The sequence below is a fragment of the Brachyhypopomus gauderio genome, chromosome 5 (assembly GCF_052324685.1).
Source record: "Brachyhypopomus gauderio isolate BG-103 chromosome 5, BGAUD_0.2, whole genome shotgun sequence".
In the NCBI taxonomy this organism is placed as follows: Eukaryota; Metazoa; Chordata; class Actinopteri; order Gymnotiformes; family Hypopomidae; genus Brachyhypopomus; species Brachyhypopomus gauderio.
The window spans coordinates 7,941,751-7,961,200 of record NC_135215.1 but is presented as its reverse complement, the minus strand read 5'-3'; the positions used below and the strand labels follow the sequence as shown (position 1 = coordinate 7,961,200).

The 19,450-nt window shown below is 44.5% G+C and overlaps 2 protein-coding genes across 2 annotated transcripts; both read right to left on the bottom strand.

Annotated features, from left to right (window-relative positions):
* Positions 1 to 20: 20 nt before the first annotated feature.
* On the bottom strand, positions 21 to 9,388 carry cax1 (cation/H+ exchanger protein 1). The gene is made up of 20 exons (XM_077005336.1): positions 9,249 to 9,388; positions 8,091 to 8,246; positions 7,633 to 7,736; positions 7,425 to 7,533; positions 7,101 to 7,217; positions 6,953 to 7,014; positions 6,518 to 6,712; positions 4,729 to 4,914; positions 4,269 to 4,368; positions 3,843 to 3,984; positions 3,486 to 3,669; positions 3,238 to 3,337; positions 2,948 to 3,066; positions 2,785 to 2,822; positions 2,580 to 2,698; positions 1,131 to 1,276; positions 904 to 998; positions 739 to 817; positions 541 to 649; positions 21 to 469 (listed from the first exon to the last, which is right to left on the bottom strand). The coding sequence occupies exons 1-20, from the start codon at positions 9,298 to 9,300 to the stop codon at positions 396 to 398; spliced, it is 2,286 nt and encodes a 761-aa protein (XP_076861451.1). The 5' UTR covers positions 9,301 to 9,388; the 3' UTR covers positions 21 to 395.
* A 225-nt stretch (positions 9,389 to 9,613) lies between these two features.
* On the bottom strand, positions 9,614 to 17,010 carry smo (smoothened, frizzled class receptor). Its single transcript, XM_077005333.1, has 12 exons — positions 16,307 to 17,010; positions 15,579 to 15,787; positions 15,199 to 15,408; positions 14,728 to 14,900; positions 14,415 to 14,634; positions 14,078 to 14,201; positions 13,627 to 13,719; positions 13,361 to 13,469; positions 13,013 to 13,198; positions 12,448 to 12,596; positions 12,051 to 12,185; positions 9,614 to 11,942 (listed from the first exon to the last, which is right to left on the bottom strand). The coding sequence occupies exons 1-12, from the start codon at positions 16,569 to 16,571 to the stop codon at positions 11,341 to 11,343; spliced, it is 2,475 nt and encodes an 824-aa protein (XP_076861448.1). The 5' UTR covers positions 16,572 to 17,010; the 3' UTR covers positions 9,614 to 11,340.
* Positions 17,011 to 19,450: the final 2,440 nt, after the last annotated feature.

The window sequence follows — 19,450 nt, the reverse complement described above, 5'->3', positions numbered from 1 at the left end:
TGTTAAATGTTTTTCTTTTATTGATCACATGAATCTTACAGTAATATTCAGACATTTTCACAGATTTGACATTACAGTGCCTGTATATATATATATATATATATACACATACATACATATGTAAATTCTATGTATAACAAAGTTCACTCGGTGAAAGCAGCACCCCAGCTAAACAGCTTTTGTACAAAAGGGAAAGTCACCCAAAGTGCTCTGTTAACTAAACCCAGGGGGAGGAGGGGCTTGCACCACACACACACCTCAGGGAGGAGGGGCTTGCACCACAACCACGAGCCTCAAGGGGAGGCGGGGCTTACACTACACACATGCCTGAGGGAGGAGGGGCTTACACTACACTGTTAACAGATTTGTGAATAGAAAACATGGCGCGAGGACCGTCAGCAGCCGATGGGGGATGGTGCGAAGAAGTACAAGGCCAGGAGGATGAGGTAAACGACCACCAGAGCCGTGCCTGCGGAGAAACACACACTTCAGCCAGCTGAGAAGACACAAAACACACACCCACACCATACCATACCATACCCTGGAAGTAATCACACTTTCCATCCATAAAGATGTAATTGACCAGGATGACGCTGAAGATGCTGGCCCACAGGTGCAAGTCGCTGAAGATGAGGACAAACCCGACATCCTGGAGAGAAGGTGAAGGCATTCAGTGGCACGGCTCCTCCTCGCGCATGTAGAACACACCATCACGCTCTCTCACACGCCATTACTTACATAAACAGCATTGAACAAGATCAAGAGTGGAATCTGAAGCATACAGACTTGCACAGCAAGACAGTTTCCAACTTCAAGGCTAGATGATGAAATTTCAAAAGTTATTCAAAAAGGATTCAAGTTGCCATCTAGAGGAAAAACAGTTAACAAAAGAAGAGCTCTGACCTTAAACTGATGTTGTTCTGAAGGGCAAACTGAATCCCGTTTACAATCTCTGGGATCTCAGGAACCATAGCCAGCACAGTTACTCCAATAAAATACTGTAATACACACACAGACACACACACCTCTGAATGTGCAGGTTACACACTTTAAGGAGGCGTCTGCAGCTGTGCTGTGCCACCAGGACTCTCGGGTGGGCGTGGCCAGTGTGAACGGGTAGCGGGACGGACCTGCGAGACGCAGCCACTGGAGATGATTGGTTTGATGTGTTCCGTTGCCAGGTCTGCACACACCGCCGTCAGCATCGTGGCCACGATCAGAACCACCAGAGCCCTCCATCTGGACCAGTGGACCACGGGATTATGGTGACTTATCACTGCAGGTCACCACACCGACACAAAAGTAAAAAAACACAAAACAAACAAAACATGTAAAGATTGCAGATTCCAGCTACATTTAACAGACGAGCACTGAACTAGAAGATTCACAGTAATGCTCAAGGAAACACATACCTCATGCTCAAATCTATTTGGTTAAAAAGAACTGAAACATAAATCAAAAGGAAGAATCCTCACCTTGAGCGTGAATCACTGTGCCACTCACAGGCAGCAAATAAAAGGCAAATTAAATCAAACTGGATTGTATTTGTTTAGAACATTTTCCATCAGTCAAAGCAGATTTATACAAGCGCTACCTTTGTGAAATCTGTTATTGCTTTTTAACAGAGTATGAAGGTGACCGTATTCCACTGTATTTTTGCAGACATTAAAATTCAAAGTGGGGCAGTATTCAATTTTCAAAATGGATTTTTCCTGCCATTTCAAAATACAATCAAAAACAAGAATGAAATCTAAAGTAAATACTGCAAATCATTTTCCCCATGCAGTAAGTCACAAATGTGAACACGTAACAGGCTAGATTTCCCCGTGTCTGAGGTCACCCATCCATCCTAACAGCTTCTACAATAGTAGAATTAGTGGTAGAATTAAATTAAATCAACCACCCAGTTGTATATTTCCACTAGGGCAGGGGACCAAATTAACTGAACCCAGGTCAGCTAATCAATTACCGAGTGTAGCATCGATTAAATTAGGCCGGCGTGAGTCCCTAAGCATGACTATTATTCTATTGACAGAATAAATGCAGTGTTTCATCTAGTGGTGGGCAACATTACGACTGAAGCACACATCCTTTCAACAGCAGCAGTATTAGTTTAAGTGAGGCAAATGGAAAATTCATCCGGATTTCCCCATTTTGAAGTCTGCTGGAGATGTCAAAGCATGACTCTGCTACATTAGCGATAACCTGCTATTGATCAGGCAGGCTTCAGGCCCTGACTGGAAACGACACGTTCCACGACTGTGATTGGATGTCACGGTTCATTTCGACAAGCCCAACACACAGGCCCGTGTGGAAAAGCACTGCAAGGTTTATTCTTTGGAAAATCATCCTGCACTGAAGGCGCATCACCACTAGAGGGAGCACAACTCAGTAGCCAATTCAGACTTATTCAGATTTGAATCGTATTTCAAAAAGGTCATGAAAAATGTGTGTTACATTAACAAAGGGACTCCTTTCATTTCTGCATGTTATGCGACATGGCTACTGTTCCACACCTTATAGTGAACTACTATGGGAAACACACAGGTGAAAAACAGCACCTCCTTGTGGACACGCACCATGGCCATGGCCGTTGCTGATGTGGAAGTCGTAGATGTGAGAGTGGGTCTTGAGCGTGAAGACCAGGCCAATGAGGTACGCAGCAGGAAGAAGCAGAGAGACTGTGTACACCAGGGGCCTGTGACATCACCAAGACCGAGAATCAAGTCATGCACACATCCGACGTTCACGTGTTCATTATTCACAACGTGCGTGACTACTCACTCGATGTGACTCTGAAACAGCGAGATGTTATTCTCACTCTGCAGGAGAGAGGGAGGCAGGACAGGGTAGACGTCACATGCAGAGTCACTCATACCACCGCACAGCAGATTCCTCTGCTAACAATACCGCGTGTCCTCACGGTTTGACACATCCAATCACACACCAGGTCGTAGTGGCAGGCGGCGCAGGTGAAGGGGCCACTTTTGTTCCCAGACGGAATACTGCAGTTCTCACACACCAGACTCCCGTAGGCCTTGGAGAAGAGGGTGGGGGCGAACACACCTGGGAAACCACACACGTCAGAAAAACACGCAGCTAAACCCCAGCGAGCCACACGCCACCACCGACACATCAAACTTCAACCACGATCTACACGAGGAGCCGAGCTACACATGGACCGTCAACCCGAGAACCCGAACATGTATACAGGTTTGTGTGAGAGGTCAGTCCCACCTCCTACGGAGATGAAGAGGAGGGCGGAGCTAACCCCAGCAGATCTGCTGTTGAATCGTTGTTCACTGTGTTTACAGCCACCAATGACCATGCAGAGACCCTGCGAAGACAGTGACAACCAGCTGAGCGACTAAACAAGCATGACAATGAAGGGACAGTATGAAGTATTTGGTGCCTGGGGGGGGGCTTGGGGGGGGCAGAAATAAAACATTTAAATGTGCGTCTAGTGCAAACTCATCTATGGATACCGGGACAAAGAGGATGCAGCCCAACAGGGTCCCGGTGAGGGCGGCTTTAACGATCTCCACCAGGCACTTGGTTCCAGAACGCCGGCCTTGCAGGAGGGCCGTGAGGTAGAAGGTCAGCTCTGTGATGGAGCCGAACGTGGCGTTCACAACCGCTCCCACCGCAAAGTTGCTCTGAGCAGAGATGCTGGCAGCGTGCGGCAAAAGACGAGTTTAGAAGACACAAGATCAAAAGAGGAGTTTAAACAGCTCAGGGCTGAACACGGTGCCCGCAGAGCAGAGGCTGAGACGGGCAGCGGGGGGTGGGGGGGGCGGCGTGAGATGGGCAGGGGGGGTGCGCGAGTGGGCGACCTGTCTTACCTCGCTATGCCCATGCCGATGTAGTACGACAGGGGAATGATAGAGGTCACAGCGGTGGCGAACTTCACCTCAGAGCTGACAAAAGAATTGTCGTGGTCCACGTAGCCAGTCACCAATGTAACAATGACCAGGACCAGCAGGTCTGATGAAATGAGACTTTAAGGGCTTCAACCACTGATCAGCACCCAACACACCACAATTACCATACATTTACCATTCTATGAATAATTATATACAAGGAGAACTTAATTACATGTATATGATAAAATATATAATGAAAATGTGGGACGTCTCTTATTAAGATTACCTTGAGCACTTTAAGTCACAAAAACTTATCTAAAATCATATTAGTGTACATTAACATAGTTTGTGGGCTCCGAGCATTTGCAAACAAGAGTGTGAAGTGACCAGTTCAGCAAAGGATACTGACGGCGAAAACGTTGATTCCATCCACCTGGTATTTGTAGTAGTACCTGTTGAAGGCACGATAACAGCACAGGAGAACTCTGGTCTCACAGCTCTGAGCCTGAGGAGCAAAAGAGCAGGATCAAACTTTCATCAAAGATCTCAGGAGAAATGAGGTTATGGAGATGACTGGCTCGGTCATGGCGTCTGGAATAAGCTACTGGGTGAAACATCACATTCACTGATGGCCCTCAGTTCCCAAAGCTGACAAACACAAAACGCCGGCGCAGAGAGGAGGAGAGAGAGAGCGAGAGAGAGAGAGAGAGGGAGCGAGTGAGAGAGAGAGAGAGAGGCAGAGAGAGCGAGAGAGAGAGCGAGAGAGCGAGAGAGAGAGCGAGAGAGAGAGCGAGAGAGAGAGCGAGAGAGAGAGCGAGAGAGAGAGCGAGAGAGAGAGCGAGAGAGAGAGCGAGAGAGCGCTCACTTTCAGCTGCGTGCGGAAGTGGATCTCCTCGGGGGGCAACAGGAGGATGGTACTGAGGATCCTGGCGTTCATCTTGGCCACGGGGATACCAAACACGGTCATCCAGGAGAGGAAGCAGGTGAGGACGTGCAGCAGGGCCACAGGGGGGTACCCCAGGAGCAGCCACACGTAGGTACTCACACGCCACTGCACACCGGGGGGCAAACACGTCAGCACGTTTTTGGGTTCGTTAGTCAAATTAAATCATTAAAGATCAGCATAAAGAATAAAGCTGCATGCATGATTACTCAACACAGGACACAAGTAAACGTTAAGCACATTTAAATACAGCAGCGGTTCAGCAAAGAATTGCACATAAAGAGCAGTGAAGTGTCAGTCAGGACAAGAAAAATAAACTAGATTGATCAAGAACAAATTAATGAGTAAACCAAAGAACTACTCAAATAAATGAGTAAATCAGTGACTATTCTAAAAGAATAGTGTAATTTACGTCTCCATTTTATAATGTCAAGATTCTTAATATTTAAATGTGGAAAAGCAGTCAGCCTCCAGACTGTGGGAAAATTAAGGCCTGAAGATCTCGGAGACCTCAGAATGGCGTAAGGTTAGAGCAAGTCAATGATGTAGACAAGGGCTGGTCCAATGAGAGCTTTAAAAACACATTAAAGACCCATAACCTGGATCCTGTACTGAACAGGGAGGCCCTGGTGAAACTGGGGTGGTCTCTTCTCCCAATTCCCTTACGCAGCCTAGACCAGCTCAATGTAGACTAATTCTTGAACTAAATGTTTGCTTAGATTAAAGGCCAGGTCATGTCTCATCGTAAATCTGTTACTGGAGGAGGTAGCACTGGAATCACATATGTGATGGCGGGCTTCACCTGGGCTAAGGTTGGAGGGTCGTAGAAATAAACCAAAAGTGACAAAGTGAGCAAAAATGTCCGTGCTTCGACAGGTCGATCAGGATGGAAGAATGTAACGTACTCTCAGATATCCATCTTCCTAATAAAGGAACGCAGACCATTCTCACACATTTAACTTATGGTGCAGTGGTGGGTTCAATACAGCGTTTACTGTACGTCATAATTCCAGATAAAGAAGCTACCTAGATTTACTATTGCCTCACAAAAAGGCAATTTTAAAGTGTTGAATAAAAGTACAGCAGAGCAGGAAAAATAAAATAGAGGATGAGGGGGTAACGTGTTCCTCTGAGATCAGCTGGGAACCACACAGCTGAGGATAACACAGCAGGTTGCTGAAGAATTATTCAAACAAGCATCCGAGAAAAGACAATTACTATGAGTTTATATATATATTGATAGTGACAACCAGGGATTGTAGCTGCAGGAATTTAATTTGCAACACCTTTGAAGTAATGAGCCATGGTCAAGAAGACATGCATCCTCAGATATTAAAACCATATGACAAAATGAGGTAACTATGCAGTTGAGTGACCACAGGTTCAGTGATACAAAATACATGAATATTATTACATTGGAGAGGAAAAAAAGAGCTTGTTGACAGAGGGTATAAATTAAGATTTAAAAATATATTCATAAAATGAATTTTAAAATGTTTAACTGAAGATGTCCGTACAAAAGCACAAAAATTATGGCATGCTGTAATAAAGACTAAATCACTGATGAAAGTTTTCACTTTCACACTGCTGGAAGCTATATGACATTTGCTATTATGATCAGCTATTATCAGCTATATGCTATTATTTTATATATTTTAAACATGTGTGCTGAACACTTGCATTAGGGGAACATGTGCGACGTGCGTCTCACCCAGTACTGGCTCTTCGGGGGAGAAGAAGCGTCTAGTGGAGCAGTAGGTGGTGCCTCCGTAATGAGGGGTGGAGGGGAACGTAACAGAGGAGTTGACTCCTTCACCTCCGACGTCTCCTTCACATCGTCCACTTCCTCCGGAATGGCTTCGCAGTCTGGGAACTTAAGGCAGCACCTCCGTGCCAAGGAGCTCGTCTGGGAGTCAAAACAGAAGAAACTCTGATGAGAAGACGCTGGAGTTTTGGTAACATGGGCTCTGTTTAATGTGGGCATGCAATGATGTCTTCAAACTTCCAAAATCTGAATTCAAGATGCACAAAAGAAATACAACCAGCAATAACCCTCGTTCTGAGCAAGCCCAATACTAAATATTTACACAGCGGATTGCAAAAGCCGATGTTCCGAATCTCGATTTAAAACATCTGTCTACGTCACCTTCTGCAATGCAGTCCCAAACGGCCACAATAAATATCCTGACAATCTCCAGCAAAGTTTCCCTGTTGCCATAGAAACACAGACAGCATGCGTTAAGGCAGAAGAAATGGCTGCAACACTGATAACACCCCAAGCGTTTTCTACGTACCGTACGGAATTCCAATGATGGTGCAAAACATTAGCAATCCTACCAGAACATAAGCTAAAGAAATCCACCAGCCAAAAAGAATGGAGTAGACCACATTTCCAAAGGTGATTAGTGAGCCTGCAACAAAAAATGAGAAGAAAAACTACATACAAAATCTAGACAATTCTAGGAAATTAAGAACACTGACCAAATGTAACAAAGACATATGAAACTGTGGACCTGAGGTTACAACAGTTTAGAGGGGACGAATAAGTGAGATTAAAGTTGTCTAAAGGGTTCTGATGGATCATCATTGATCTGGGACTATGATGGATTATCACTGACCTGTGTGTGGTTTGATGAAGTTCTGCTGGGAGTACAGCTCCTTCACCACGTCTGACCTGTCCTCCATGGGACGCTCCGTAACGTGTGACTTCCATTTTCTGAAGCCAAACTGCCAATGAAAGCACACAGCAGCACACGTGGACGGATGCACCTACTAGTAAAACGAAGGACAAACACAAGAACTGAGAAGCTGTGAAGGTTCATCTACCATGTAGTTATTGGCCAGTTTGTGGGCCTCCACCTCATTCTCCGCGTGGATGGTGGTCTTGCAGCTCAACTCCTGCCATGCATCGTCAGTACAGACAAGGTGCCCTGGCGGAGCGGTCAAAGGTCAACCAGAACCAATATTCAGACACGTCCGATGCCAGTCTAAGCACATGACTACATATGGCCACGTCCAAGATGTGTGTCCATGTAATCTAAGATTCAAGTTAAACCAGATAAATGGCTTAAACAAGTTTTGGCTGGGTTTCTTGTTCCATCGATCTTCAGGTGTGAGCTCTGGTGCTGAAGCCTATAGGAAAAGAACCAACTGTATCTGCTCCACTACTGCATACAGCAGTTATCACACGTCTCCACAGCACCTTCAACTGCAGGCTACAACACAGCCACCCGTCTGTTTGAGTAATGGCGAAAGAGATGTGCAGTGTGTGAAAAGCCTCTTACTGTGAACAGGAAGGCATTTGGGAGTGTAGTGGCCAAAATGATGAGACGTGCAGGGTGAAGGGGTCTCGGCCATCTCTGGGTGACTGCTGGCCACACACAACCGGTCACACTGGGAGCTACGGCGATGACCTCTGGGGTCATGTTCCCACAGGAGTTCTGAAGGTCAAGGAAAATTGAAAAGTATTGGGTTTAGAAGTTTCTCATGGTCAGCAGAGCTCTGTGGCAAAAGAGCAAGTTTTGTGCTGGTGAACTAATGAGAGAGACCCCAGCTGGTCAACACCAACCACTGTTTCACATCAGCACACTGTGTTCACGTGGTACTGGGACTTCTTAAATTCTTCCAAGTACCAAAAACAGCATACAATATTGTTAAACAACTTTAAAAATGGTTTAAGAGTTAGCAGGGAATTACTTAAAAAATTAATTTGATGAAAGCTACGGCAGATGAAAGCAATGTCGCCTAGATAAGTCGTATCAAACCATGGACCATCTTGGTGACAGACAATGCCTAATTGTAAACTAGGAAGACGAACAAGTTGTTCTGAACAATCCATTTTTAATTTTAATTTAATCCTATTTTATTACTGCTCACTGCTTTGTTGTCTTCTACCAATAATGAACAAATAGGACTAACCACTTAAGGATTACGACCTCACACTGTTTTAATGTGGAGAAGTTTCAGTGTCGGCTGTTCAAATGGGCCGACATGATAAACTCGAGTTAGATAGCTCGAGTTTATTATGAGAAAAGCGGATTCAAATCAGTACATTAATTAAATTAATTAATTAAATGATTGGCGCCCTCAAATATCTGCCATTATTTTCGTTGAATCTCCCCCCGATATGTATCAGCCTCCGTGTTGCGGTTACAGGGGTGTCCACGTTTGTGCATGTTTTAACTCTATTACGAAGTGACATTGACTCGTTAGTTCATTGAGCATCCTTGGCTGCTCATATATCTAATTAACAAGTTCTTAAATCTTCATTTCTAGTCACAGCTCCAATTTAGTAGCTACATCAATTGTCGTACACGGCCAAAAAATGCAACAGGTTTTTATATCAATATTATTCCTAACTTTTTAAATTTTTTTTTTTCAAAAAAAAACGTTTTTGTTTTCAAAGATTTACGTTATTGATCAGTGAATACGCCGCCACTCACCCGAACTATCCGCTACGGATCTCCTCCGTACACTCTCCACGTCTGTTGACATGATGCGCTCGGCGTGAGTGGCGGATCCAGCGGCTCACCTGCACTCACACGCTACCACGCCGTCCCTCCTAAGGCATGTCTACTGCGCATGTCTACTGCGCGCGGCCGGGGCTCGCCATCGAGCTGGATTATGGGATTTGTAGTGATGGTATGAGGAGCAGTCACTGTTTTCAAATAACAGCATTTTCGTGCCAATGAGTTCAAGTATTCTTATTTAGCTTTTCTTTTACAATCCAACTTATAGTAAGTCATTCGACTTGACACCTTGGAAACTTCTGGTTTATTGTCACATTAAGAGACAATCTGCACGCATGTCAAAATAGGTGTTTATTGTAAAAAGCAATGGATAAAATAACGCAGTCTGAATTTTTAAAGTATACTGATAAAGGAAAACTAAATTCAACAGTAAATTGTATAGGGCAGGTTAAGAATAATATGTTTAGTCATGTAGTCATAGTTGTAATCAGTGGATTACACTATCACATAGCTATATTTAATAACCTATACCTCATATGTGTGGAGATTTTTACATTAACACAGAAGCCACACAAGCAGAGTGAGATTTTAAATAAGATCTATCTCATTCCCCATTCTCACATTTTTACTGATTTGATCATGAACCCAAACACCGATACCTGTTATTTGTTGTAGGGGATGCAACTTCATGCAGAACAAAATGTAATGTTCATATTCCAAAAACAGAACAAAACATCATATAGTTTTCAACAACTCATATTCTTTCTTTCCACCCCACTAACCGTATTATTCAGAAAACTATATAGACACCTGCCAACATGTCAGGGCAAGATAGGGATGTTTCTCCTATAGATATTTAGACAGACGTCAGAAGATAGTTGAAGGTATAAATGTTTTGTCTTGGTATGGACATCATTCTAGACATGTGTTACTCTTCTAAAAAGGTTCTGGTAAAGAACAGCGGTAGTGTTTATGAGTGCTGACGACACACGTGATCTTTCTCAAGCTTTTCTCTAGTCACAGTACCAGTACAGTAGAGTACCAGTAGAGTACCAGTACAGTACAGTACCAGTTACCAGGCTAGAATGTGCGAATACTATGGTTATCCAGAAACGATATCAACAAAGCCTTTAAGAAGCACACCTACATTACAAACTCCTAACAAAACCAACTGGGCAGAACTAGCAAAATACAAAGTGAACTAAAACAAGGTGAAATTAAAATATATACAATAAAATACAGTACAAAATGGTGGAAAAAACTATGTACTAAGATATAAAAATAGCACTTTGATAAAACTGTACACAAAATCAGTTTAAATGGAAACATACACATGGACACACATTTGTTATTAGCATTTTCAGTCTCCATATAGTCACGACATGGATCTACCTTCACAGGCTAGATCTACACAGTCTAGATCTACACAGGCTAGATCTACACAGTCTAGATCTACACAGTCTAGATCTACAATGAAACATGGGAACTTGGTTGTCATTGCACCAGGCAATTGATCATAAATGTAGTGATCATATTAATAGGAATAAACTCTCTTTTTCTAACAAACGCTTGTCGGTTCTTTAAATCAAGTACATATCTGAATGACCAAGGTCCAAAAAACAGAGCACCATGCAGGTAAGGCAAAGCTACTAAAATCAGTCTGTTTTAACCAGTGCTACATATCACAAAATCTATGCCAAAACTACTAAACTATGGCAGAGTATAAGAGAGATGTGGTCCATTAAATAAATCTTGACAAAGTTTATTGTACTGTAGAATGGGACTGATCCAGTCCAAATGCATGTTATTCAGAATCAGAACCTTTATTGCCAAGCAACAGATGTGCAAGCAATTTCTCTTGGTGCAGGTCCTTTATCTTAAGAGCGCCATCCAGTGGACATTTCTGTTGCTCAAGCCTCATGTGTTGGTCTTCCATATATCTGTTCAAAAACACACAGGAAATAGCTGGTACCTCTAAAACTTCCTTCCACCAGTGAGAAGCTTGTGCAGGGTATCTGATACTTTTGAACAAGTCTTACTGCAGATCACTTATGTTTCAGGAGAGTCAAAAATCAGAGTCTGCATCCATCAGCTCTGCGTCTATGAGGTTGGTCCTGGAGTGGATAGGTGCGATCACCGCTCTCCTGCTCTCCGAGCGAGGCGCGAGGGTGGTCCTGGCGCCCCCTGGGGGCGAGAGCGAGTCCTTGGCAACATGACGGAACGCTCCGTTAGCTGTCCAGGAAGGTGAGAAGAACTGGCCCCGACCCTCGCGACGGCTGTCACGTAGTGTCAGAGGGTTGGGGAGGTTGAAGCCAGACTCCCTGCACCGCTGGACGGAAGAGTGTGATCCCAGCATTCCGTATCTCTCCTGGAACGGAATGGGACAGGAAGGGCGGAATTCTGGGAAGGAGCCCGGTAGGACCGTCTCCTCCTGCTGTTGCTGTGCCAACGGGTTAGCAACGAGGCTGCGTTGCCCCGGCAGCTTGGGGAGGCGGGGCACGGCACTGGGGCGGAACTCTCTGCAGCGGGGATTCACGCCGTCTTCGGCAGACGCTACTGGCTGAACCTCTTTCTTCCTCTTCTTCTTCTTCCTCTTCCTCTTCATCATCTCGGGCGAGATTTCGGCTTCCACCATCCACAGCTTGTTTCTTTCTTCTGGCGGGGGAACTACGTACAGACACACAATTGAAGATGACATGTCAAAGATGAGCCATCCTAACTGTGTGTGTTTTATAAGTGTACAACACTGTGCGACCAGAGATGTTTCGTACTGACCTGGTGTCCCGGTCGGAGAGACAGAGATATCCTGAGGTAAGATGGCACCTCTTCGGGCCACCATCTTGGTGACATGCTGTGCCCACGCTGAGGACATTTCCGCGGATGGCTCATTCAGTTCAAAGTTAATACCCGCTGTAGAGGAGTGATAGCACAGAGATATCCAATTAGTCCAGTTTCTTGCATGAATGTCTCAAAAACCTTTCAACAGAGTACTAACCATTCTTATTTCCCCCACATGGATAAATAAACTCACTGATAAGTAGTGAAATCTAATTTCATTAGAACTATATTTAAATAGTACATATCAATATCAACAAAAAAAATTCAATATTTTGCATTTTCCTGCAGCAGACCTGTGTTTATTCACGTGTCCAGCAGAGGGTGCTGTACTCACCCACAGGTCCCTCATGGGACACTGAGTGCATGCTGAAGGACAGCTCTTTTTCAGGATCCTTCTGAAGTTCCTTCCGCTTTGCGAAGGCCTTTGCTATCATTTTGCTCTTCTTAATACGCTTTGGCTCATCATCACTACGTCCGATGATCCTTTGATTGTAGGAAAAAAAGTTATTAGGCTAATGAAGTATCAAAGTTAATGTTAAGATGCCTAACTACTGAAAACATTACCACAACCGCTTCTGCGTTTCAAGGACCAAACTAAATTCTGCAAACTAAATTAGTGCTGAATTAGCTTTTGAGAATAACCAATGCAAAACGTTTCCATTAGCAATGCATGACAAACTATCTACAGCTGAAATGAGATTACACACTTCCACTGTCAAAGACTCAAGATGAAGGACAAATTTTAAAACTGTTTGCCCTTTTTAATTCACTTTATCTAACAATTTCAAACATAATTCATAGTATGACAGTAAACAGAGTTGCTGTGTACAATCTACTCCTGTGATCAGACTCCTTCCAAAACCTTCATGTCCTACTTTGGCTCGAGGTGAGAACCCCACCTGCACCAGGTGCGTCTCCAGATGAGGATTGTGGCTTTGGTCCACACCCAAGTACTCATGGCAATGCCAGTGCCAAACATGGAGAAAAGGTTGATTTTCTCCACTAGCAGACTGGGCCTATTCTTGATGGCACACTCTGGGATCGCCGTCTTGGTCTGTTGAGCTATTGTCACATTAGCTTCACACCTGTGTGAAACACATTTGGGAATCGGGTTTTTAGTGTCTGCACACTGTATGTGAAAGCCTCTACACAAAATATGAACAGCAGGCAAACATGGTACCAACGTCCGAAAGCATTTTCTTAATATATGTTTTTTGGATGTAGATGGATGTAAAAAATAAGCTTACAGCACATATTCCCTGAAACTTCTTTCCCATTCGGCCTGGTTGAAGAAGTCGTAGAAATGGCACCCAAAAGTTATTAAAACAAAACCAAAAGCCAGGAAGCCAAATATGCCTGTGGATGAGGACAACAGAAAGTCTTCATTCAGTTTACTTATTTATTCATTTATTCCAGGAGTGATTAATGAATTGGGAGTATTTAGTATTTAGTACTGTTCACATTTCAAAAGGTGCCTATCTAGCAGTGTAATGGAGTTGGAGACGTCTCCTACCAAGTCTCAGCATGGTCTCGTTGATTTTACTCGCTGCTTTCTCACTGAGAAGTCCAGGGTGGTTGCTTTTGATGGAGAACAACGTCATGACACCTGCGAAAAGACAACCAATCAGACAACTGACAATCCACCGCCCAAAAGATAACCAATCAGACAACTGACAATCCACCGCCCAAAAGACAACCAGACAACCTACAATCCACCGCCCAAAAGACAACCAGACAACCTACAATCCACCGCCCAAAAGACAACCAATCAGACAACTGACAATCCACCGCCCAAAAGACAACCGATCAGACAACTTACAATCCACCGCCCAAAAGACAACCAATCAGACAACTTACAATCCACCGCCCAAAAAACAACCGATCAGAAAACTTACAATCCATAACATAATACATAAAAACAACTTGTGCGTTTACACATAACGGTTTGGTCACTTCAATCTTACCTCTGATCAGAAAATAGCCCCCCACGATCAGCACCACTCCAATAGGCGCCAGTACAAACCCAGCACGGTATCTGTAGTCCTTGTACCCAACAAAGCAGATTCCACTGACAGAGTCTCCGTCCACCTAGAAGACGAACCGCATGGTTGGTTACTGTGGTAACACGGCCGCTACAGCAGAACAGGGTCCATAAAGAGCAGAAATATATGGGATATATACCTCTGAAATAAAAATATATGGGAAATATACCTCTGAAATAAAAATATATGGGAAATATACCTCTGCAATAAAAATAAATGGGAATAATACCTCTGCAATAAAAATAAATGGGAATAATACCTCTGCAATGGCCAGGATGGCCACAGTGAGGACGAAAGGGATGGACCATGTGACCAGGTGGAAGTAGGAAGTCTTTCCAGACAGAGGTTGGTGCGTGGTGCCCAGGGCTTTGAAAGAGGCGTGCCAAGCGTAGGTGAGCATGACGAACCAGATGACCCCTGACATCAGGGAGTAGTACACGATGATGAAGATGATAACACAGGAGAGAGTCTCGGTGGATCTGAACAGAGGAGAAAGACCACATCACAGCTCTGCGTGCTGTCACCATGTGCCGTCACCCCCCCATTTTTATTTAATCCAGTTTCCGTCTTACGAGGGCTCCCCGAGCCGCATGGTGTCGTCGCTTTTGCACACGATCTCCTTTCGGGCTCCGTCCATGAACTGAGCAAGCCACCCGATGCTACCGACGAAGAAGCAGGCGTTGACGTAAAAGAGAATGACAGCGGGATAGCGGTTGGAGTTCTTCCAGTCGGCAAGAAACGTCGCCTGGGGGAACGACAACGAGAGAGCAGGAAGTGAATAACCACACACACACACACACCACACACACACACACACACACACACACAGTTTCTTGTACTACAGGCGTCACTACAGGTGTCTCCTTCCATTACACCATGCCAGCAGCCAGAGGAGGATCACACACACTTATCTTAGAGTGTGTATATTTATATGTGTGTATTCAGGGGTTTTTTTCTAAAAAAAAATAATAAAAAAAAGATTGATCCACTGTTTCGGGGAGGTTGCGGGGGCGTGTGACTGTATCACTGTTGCGTTGACGTACCAGCGTAAAGAAGGTGCAGAGGAGAGTGAGGGAGCCAAAGCTAGCGATGTAGGCGTGCATGTCCGAGTGCTCGTCCTCCGTGAACAGAGGGTTGTTGCACTGGATACCACAGCCTTCCACGTCCTTGTACCAGCTGGCCTGGATGTCGGTTTTGACCAGAGGAGCCTCACACTGGCCAGACATGTTGAATCTGATCTTCTGCACTTCATTCTTCAGAATGAAAGAGGAAAAAGAAGACTGGATGACTGTCTTTCCGTCCAAATACATCACATCCATGGTTCAATCAGACATGCTCTGATTGAAAAAGCTAGTTAAAGCATTATTTTGACACCACACTCACACACCACAAAATCACCAAGATGGGGGGGGGGGGGTTGTACCTGGCAACCAACAGGGAACTTGTCCTTGTCTTCACACTTGAGGAAGTTGGGCCAGCCTCGCTCCTGCTCCACTATGCTGCAGGGTCTGCGTGTGGACTGACACAGTTGCTGACTAGGCAGCTCGACTCGGCCGTTCTCACACTTGGGCATGTAAACAGCGCACAGCAACGGCTGAATGACGGACCAGCAGCGCGGCGCGTTCCTGAGCCCTGGAGACGACACACGGCACCGCGGACACGCGCATCGTCAGAAAGGCGCGCGCACCAGCATTTGTTTCGTGGTTTTCAGAAAGTTTGTAATTCATGGAAAATCTGAACAATGGATATTTGGATGGATGCGAGTACTCAAGTACTTTGTGTGTGTAATCGTGAGGTTAGTTTACTCAAGTCTTGTTCATTTGCAACATACTGAGTTGATACTGAACTGAATTCTTTGGTTCTTTGGGTTTGAAGACCCGAACTCGGAGCAGAAGAAACGGTCACGTAGTGCTCATGTTTATAAAGGCATCGTAAACAGGACATCCACCCAAACGGACGGCGCAATCATTATAAAATACTGTTAACTACAAAAATATTACCCAGTCAAACTGTGTTTCCGTATACTCTATATTTTATTTTAAAACACGCTGTAAATTACAAACTATGACAAACACGCTGACCGACGCATAACTGCGTTACTGGTATGTTGCTTTATTATTAAAGTTAATTATTAAACAAATAATAGCTCACCGGACCACATGGTCAACTTCTCAAACGCTTCTTCTTGAGTGTGTGAGTCCTCGGCCAGGACCAGGGACGTGTGTGTGTACGGTAAAGTCGAACCCAGACACGTATTGTATCTCAGCACTTCACACGTTGCGGGTTTCTTGCAGTAGTCGCTGATGGCGGTTTCGTTCTTCGGTATCATGAGCGCCTGGGTCACCAGCACGGCTGCAGCCCACACCGCGACCACCCCGAACCCGCCAACACCGCAGCGCCATCGCTCCGACGACATTTTGGAGACCCAACGGTACAACAAAAAGGTTTTTATTCGCGGGAGCAAAACGGAGCGGTCTCGTACCGTACGAGCGACAAAACCTCCGACGGCAAATATACAAACATGACTTGGTGAGATGTTCGGTCCAGTGTTCAGATCAGAGCCGATAACGCACAACAGTCTTTCCGTGCGGGGCAAAAGTTTTCTGGTGTTCCGCTCCTGGCCCGAACTGCGGTGTGTTCATCTTTACTCCACACTCCTCCTTGACCAAAGCGCACATGTAGAAAGCCCTTTAGACCTTCTCAAAAACGTTATTCCTCAAAATCGTCCTACATAATGTAAAGTACCTACATAATGTAAGTATAATCAAAAGTACCTACATAATGTCCTCACCATCCCCCACTTTTCAGATGCTGAAAAAAAAAACTTGTGTCGAAAAGTCTTGAGATTGTGTAACTTGATCCCCAGCCTGCTGGCGCCGCCCAGACCCAGGCCCAGCTCACGATGGAAACCCAAACTGGAGTTTCACTACGAGAACGGATCGGCTTAGGGCTCCGTGTGGAGCGTCCAACACCCCGTACACACGTCCGTTACGTTTTTGTCCATGGGGGTTGTTGTGGAGGGAGTGGGGGGTCTGGCATGCACAGGGGGAGACCCTGGGTGAAGGGGGAGAAGACAAACGTGTCCTCCCTCCCTCATCAATGCGCCTTGTAGCAGCGTCAAAACAATCTGTCGTCCGTACCAGCTTACAGTTTATGATTTGACATGTTCTATTATCATCATGCCTGTAATTGGTCTAATTAGCAAACAAAAAAAAATACTTTGAATAGGAAATGTATTTCGGTTGATTTGCAAAGACCGCAAAAATGCTAATTTCACAATATATTCACAAGATAAATTATGGACTAATCAATTAGTCACAGCCTCACCTGGCCATAGCATCGAACTATGAAGCATAAATCTGTTTATGTAAGTGTTTTTAAACTAACAGCAGTGTCAGATTGCTCTTCTCTTAGACTCTAGCGTGGACAGAGGCCCCTTGGTGTCGTTCACCTGCGACGTGGAGGTGATCCTGTTTACCCCAGTAGTAATTACATAGTGACATGCTACACAGTTGACATGTTTATTCTCCCTAAAATAAACATTTAGTGTATCATTTCACTAAGAAAACTGCACACAGTCCAGTTTACACACGTTTTTGGGTTTGTTTCCTCCAAGTTAGGCCCAAATGAGAAATTCCTCTGCAGTGTCCGTGATGGAAGTATACTCCCACCCGCTCATTACACCAGCCTACACTTTTACAACAGAACAGCAACAAAATAAGAGATTTGTATATGCTGTACAAGTTCTAAAATCACAATTCAAAACAAAAGGGTAAGGCCGTTCTCTGTCCAGGTAGTTACAGAGTCCTGCCGCTCTAATTAAACTGATTTATTCTCCTGTGTAAGCCCCTGGCACCAGTAGTGTCATCATTGGCAAAATGGGCGGAGACACTGAGGAACACCCACAGATCGTCTGATTAAACCTTCAGTTTACTGTACCAGATATCATGCAAAAAAGAATGAGTTGAGCTTGGTTTGCATTACTGTCTTCCCAACCAACACCTCCTTAAAAGGCCTGTGTAACATGGCTGCCTTAATAGAGTCTGAGGACCACACACACACACACGCACGTGTGTGTGCAAGCACGTGACCCAGAGGCCACCTCCCTCCCCCTGTGAATTTAAGGAATGAGTAAGAAGTACCTAATCCTTCACAATTTATGTCTCCTGAAAACAAGCTGCCTCTCTTCTGGTTTCTCCGATTCAATAATGTTACCAGAAACTGCAGAATGACAAACCCGCTTCATACACTAAATGCAAACCAAAACCATTGCTGCCCTCACTGTTTCAGTCTCGCCTACGCCTGCGGTCTGTGTGACGCTGTGTTTAGCTTTCAGCTCTGCAGTTGTGGTGTGTCCACTGAAACGTTTCTGCCGTTTTTTTGTTTTATGAGTCTCCCACACATACTAGTAGTATGTTCCACTTGAGGGTCTGAGGTGGAGTATGTTCCACTTGAGGGTCTGAGACTGTGTGTCTGTGTTTGAGAGAGAGAATTTTACAATTCACCATTAGTATGTTTATAAGATGCTAAATTACAATTCAGATCAAAGCAGTTTGCGAGACTGGCATGAATTCATACAGCACTGTTCTACATCATCATCTCACTGTTAAAACAGGACAGCTTGCAAATAGATAGATAGATAGATAGATAGATAGATAGATAGATAGATAGATAGATAGATAGAGCTACATGGCTGCCTTAGTAGAGTCTGAGGACCACACACACACACACGCACGTGTGTGTGCAAGCAAATATGTCATGATTCTAATAAATAATATATTTTAGATTTTAATATTTTATATTCAACAAATCATTTTCTCATAAGTAGATTTTATACTTGTTATACCGAGTCCTAATGATTTTTTTCATTGCAGAACACAAAGAAGTGATGATTGCACATGACCACCACTTCTTTTAGGAGACCCCAGAATGATCACATGACCACCACTTCTTTTAGGAGACCCCAGAATGATCACATCACCACCACTTCTTGTAGGAGACCCCAGAATGATCACATCACCACCACTTCTTCTAGGAGACCCCAAAATGATCACATGACCACCACCTTTTCTAGGAGACCCCAAGATGATCACATGACCAGTCTAGTGGTGCAGCTCAGAAGCAGGTTCAATGTCCCAACATGCGGTGTGTTCAGGCCTTGCACAGGATGACACGTTTATAGCACACTGGGCCAATGTGTTGTTGGGGAAGCACAACTACCGTTATTACACACACACACACACACACACACACACAAAAGATCATTTACTACTATAAATGACTAGAATACTGTCA

What these genes read in the sequence shown, in the direction of transcription:
- cax1 (XM_077005336.1), bottom strand. Translation starts at nt 9,300, where the DNA reads ATGTCAACAGACGTGGAGAGTGTACGGAGGAGATCCGTAGCGGATAGT. An exon ending in CAGCAACGGCCATGGCCATG is followed by an intron (nt 1,277 to 2,579) that starts GTGCGTGTCCAC and finishes GGTGACCTGCAG; the next exon opens with TGATAAGTCACCATAATCCC. An exon ending in CCAGTGGCTGCGTCTCGCAG is followed by an intron (nt 999 to 1,130) that starts GTCCGTCCCGCT and finishes TGTGTATTACAG; the next exon opens with TATTTTATTGGAGTAACTGT.
- smo (XM_077005333.1), bottom strand. Translation starts at nt 16,571, where the DNA reads ATGTCGTCGGAGCGATGGCGCTGCGGTGTTGGCGGGTTCGGGGTGGTC. An exon ending in CGAGACCATGCTGAGACTTG is followed by an intron (nt 13,470 to 13,626) that starts GTAGGAGACGTC and finishes CCTCATCCACAG; the next exon opens with GCATATTTGGCTTCCTGGCT. An exon ending in AGTTTCAGGGAATATGTGCT is followed by an intron (nt 13,199 to 13,360) that starts GTAAGCTTATTT and finishes TGTTTCACACAG; the next exon opens with GTGTGAAGCTAATGTGACAA.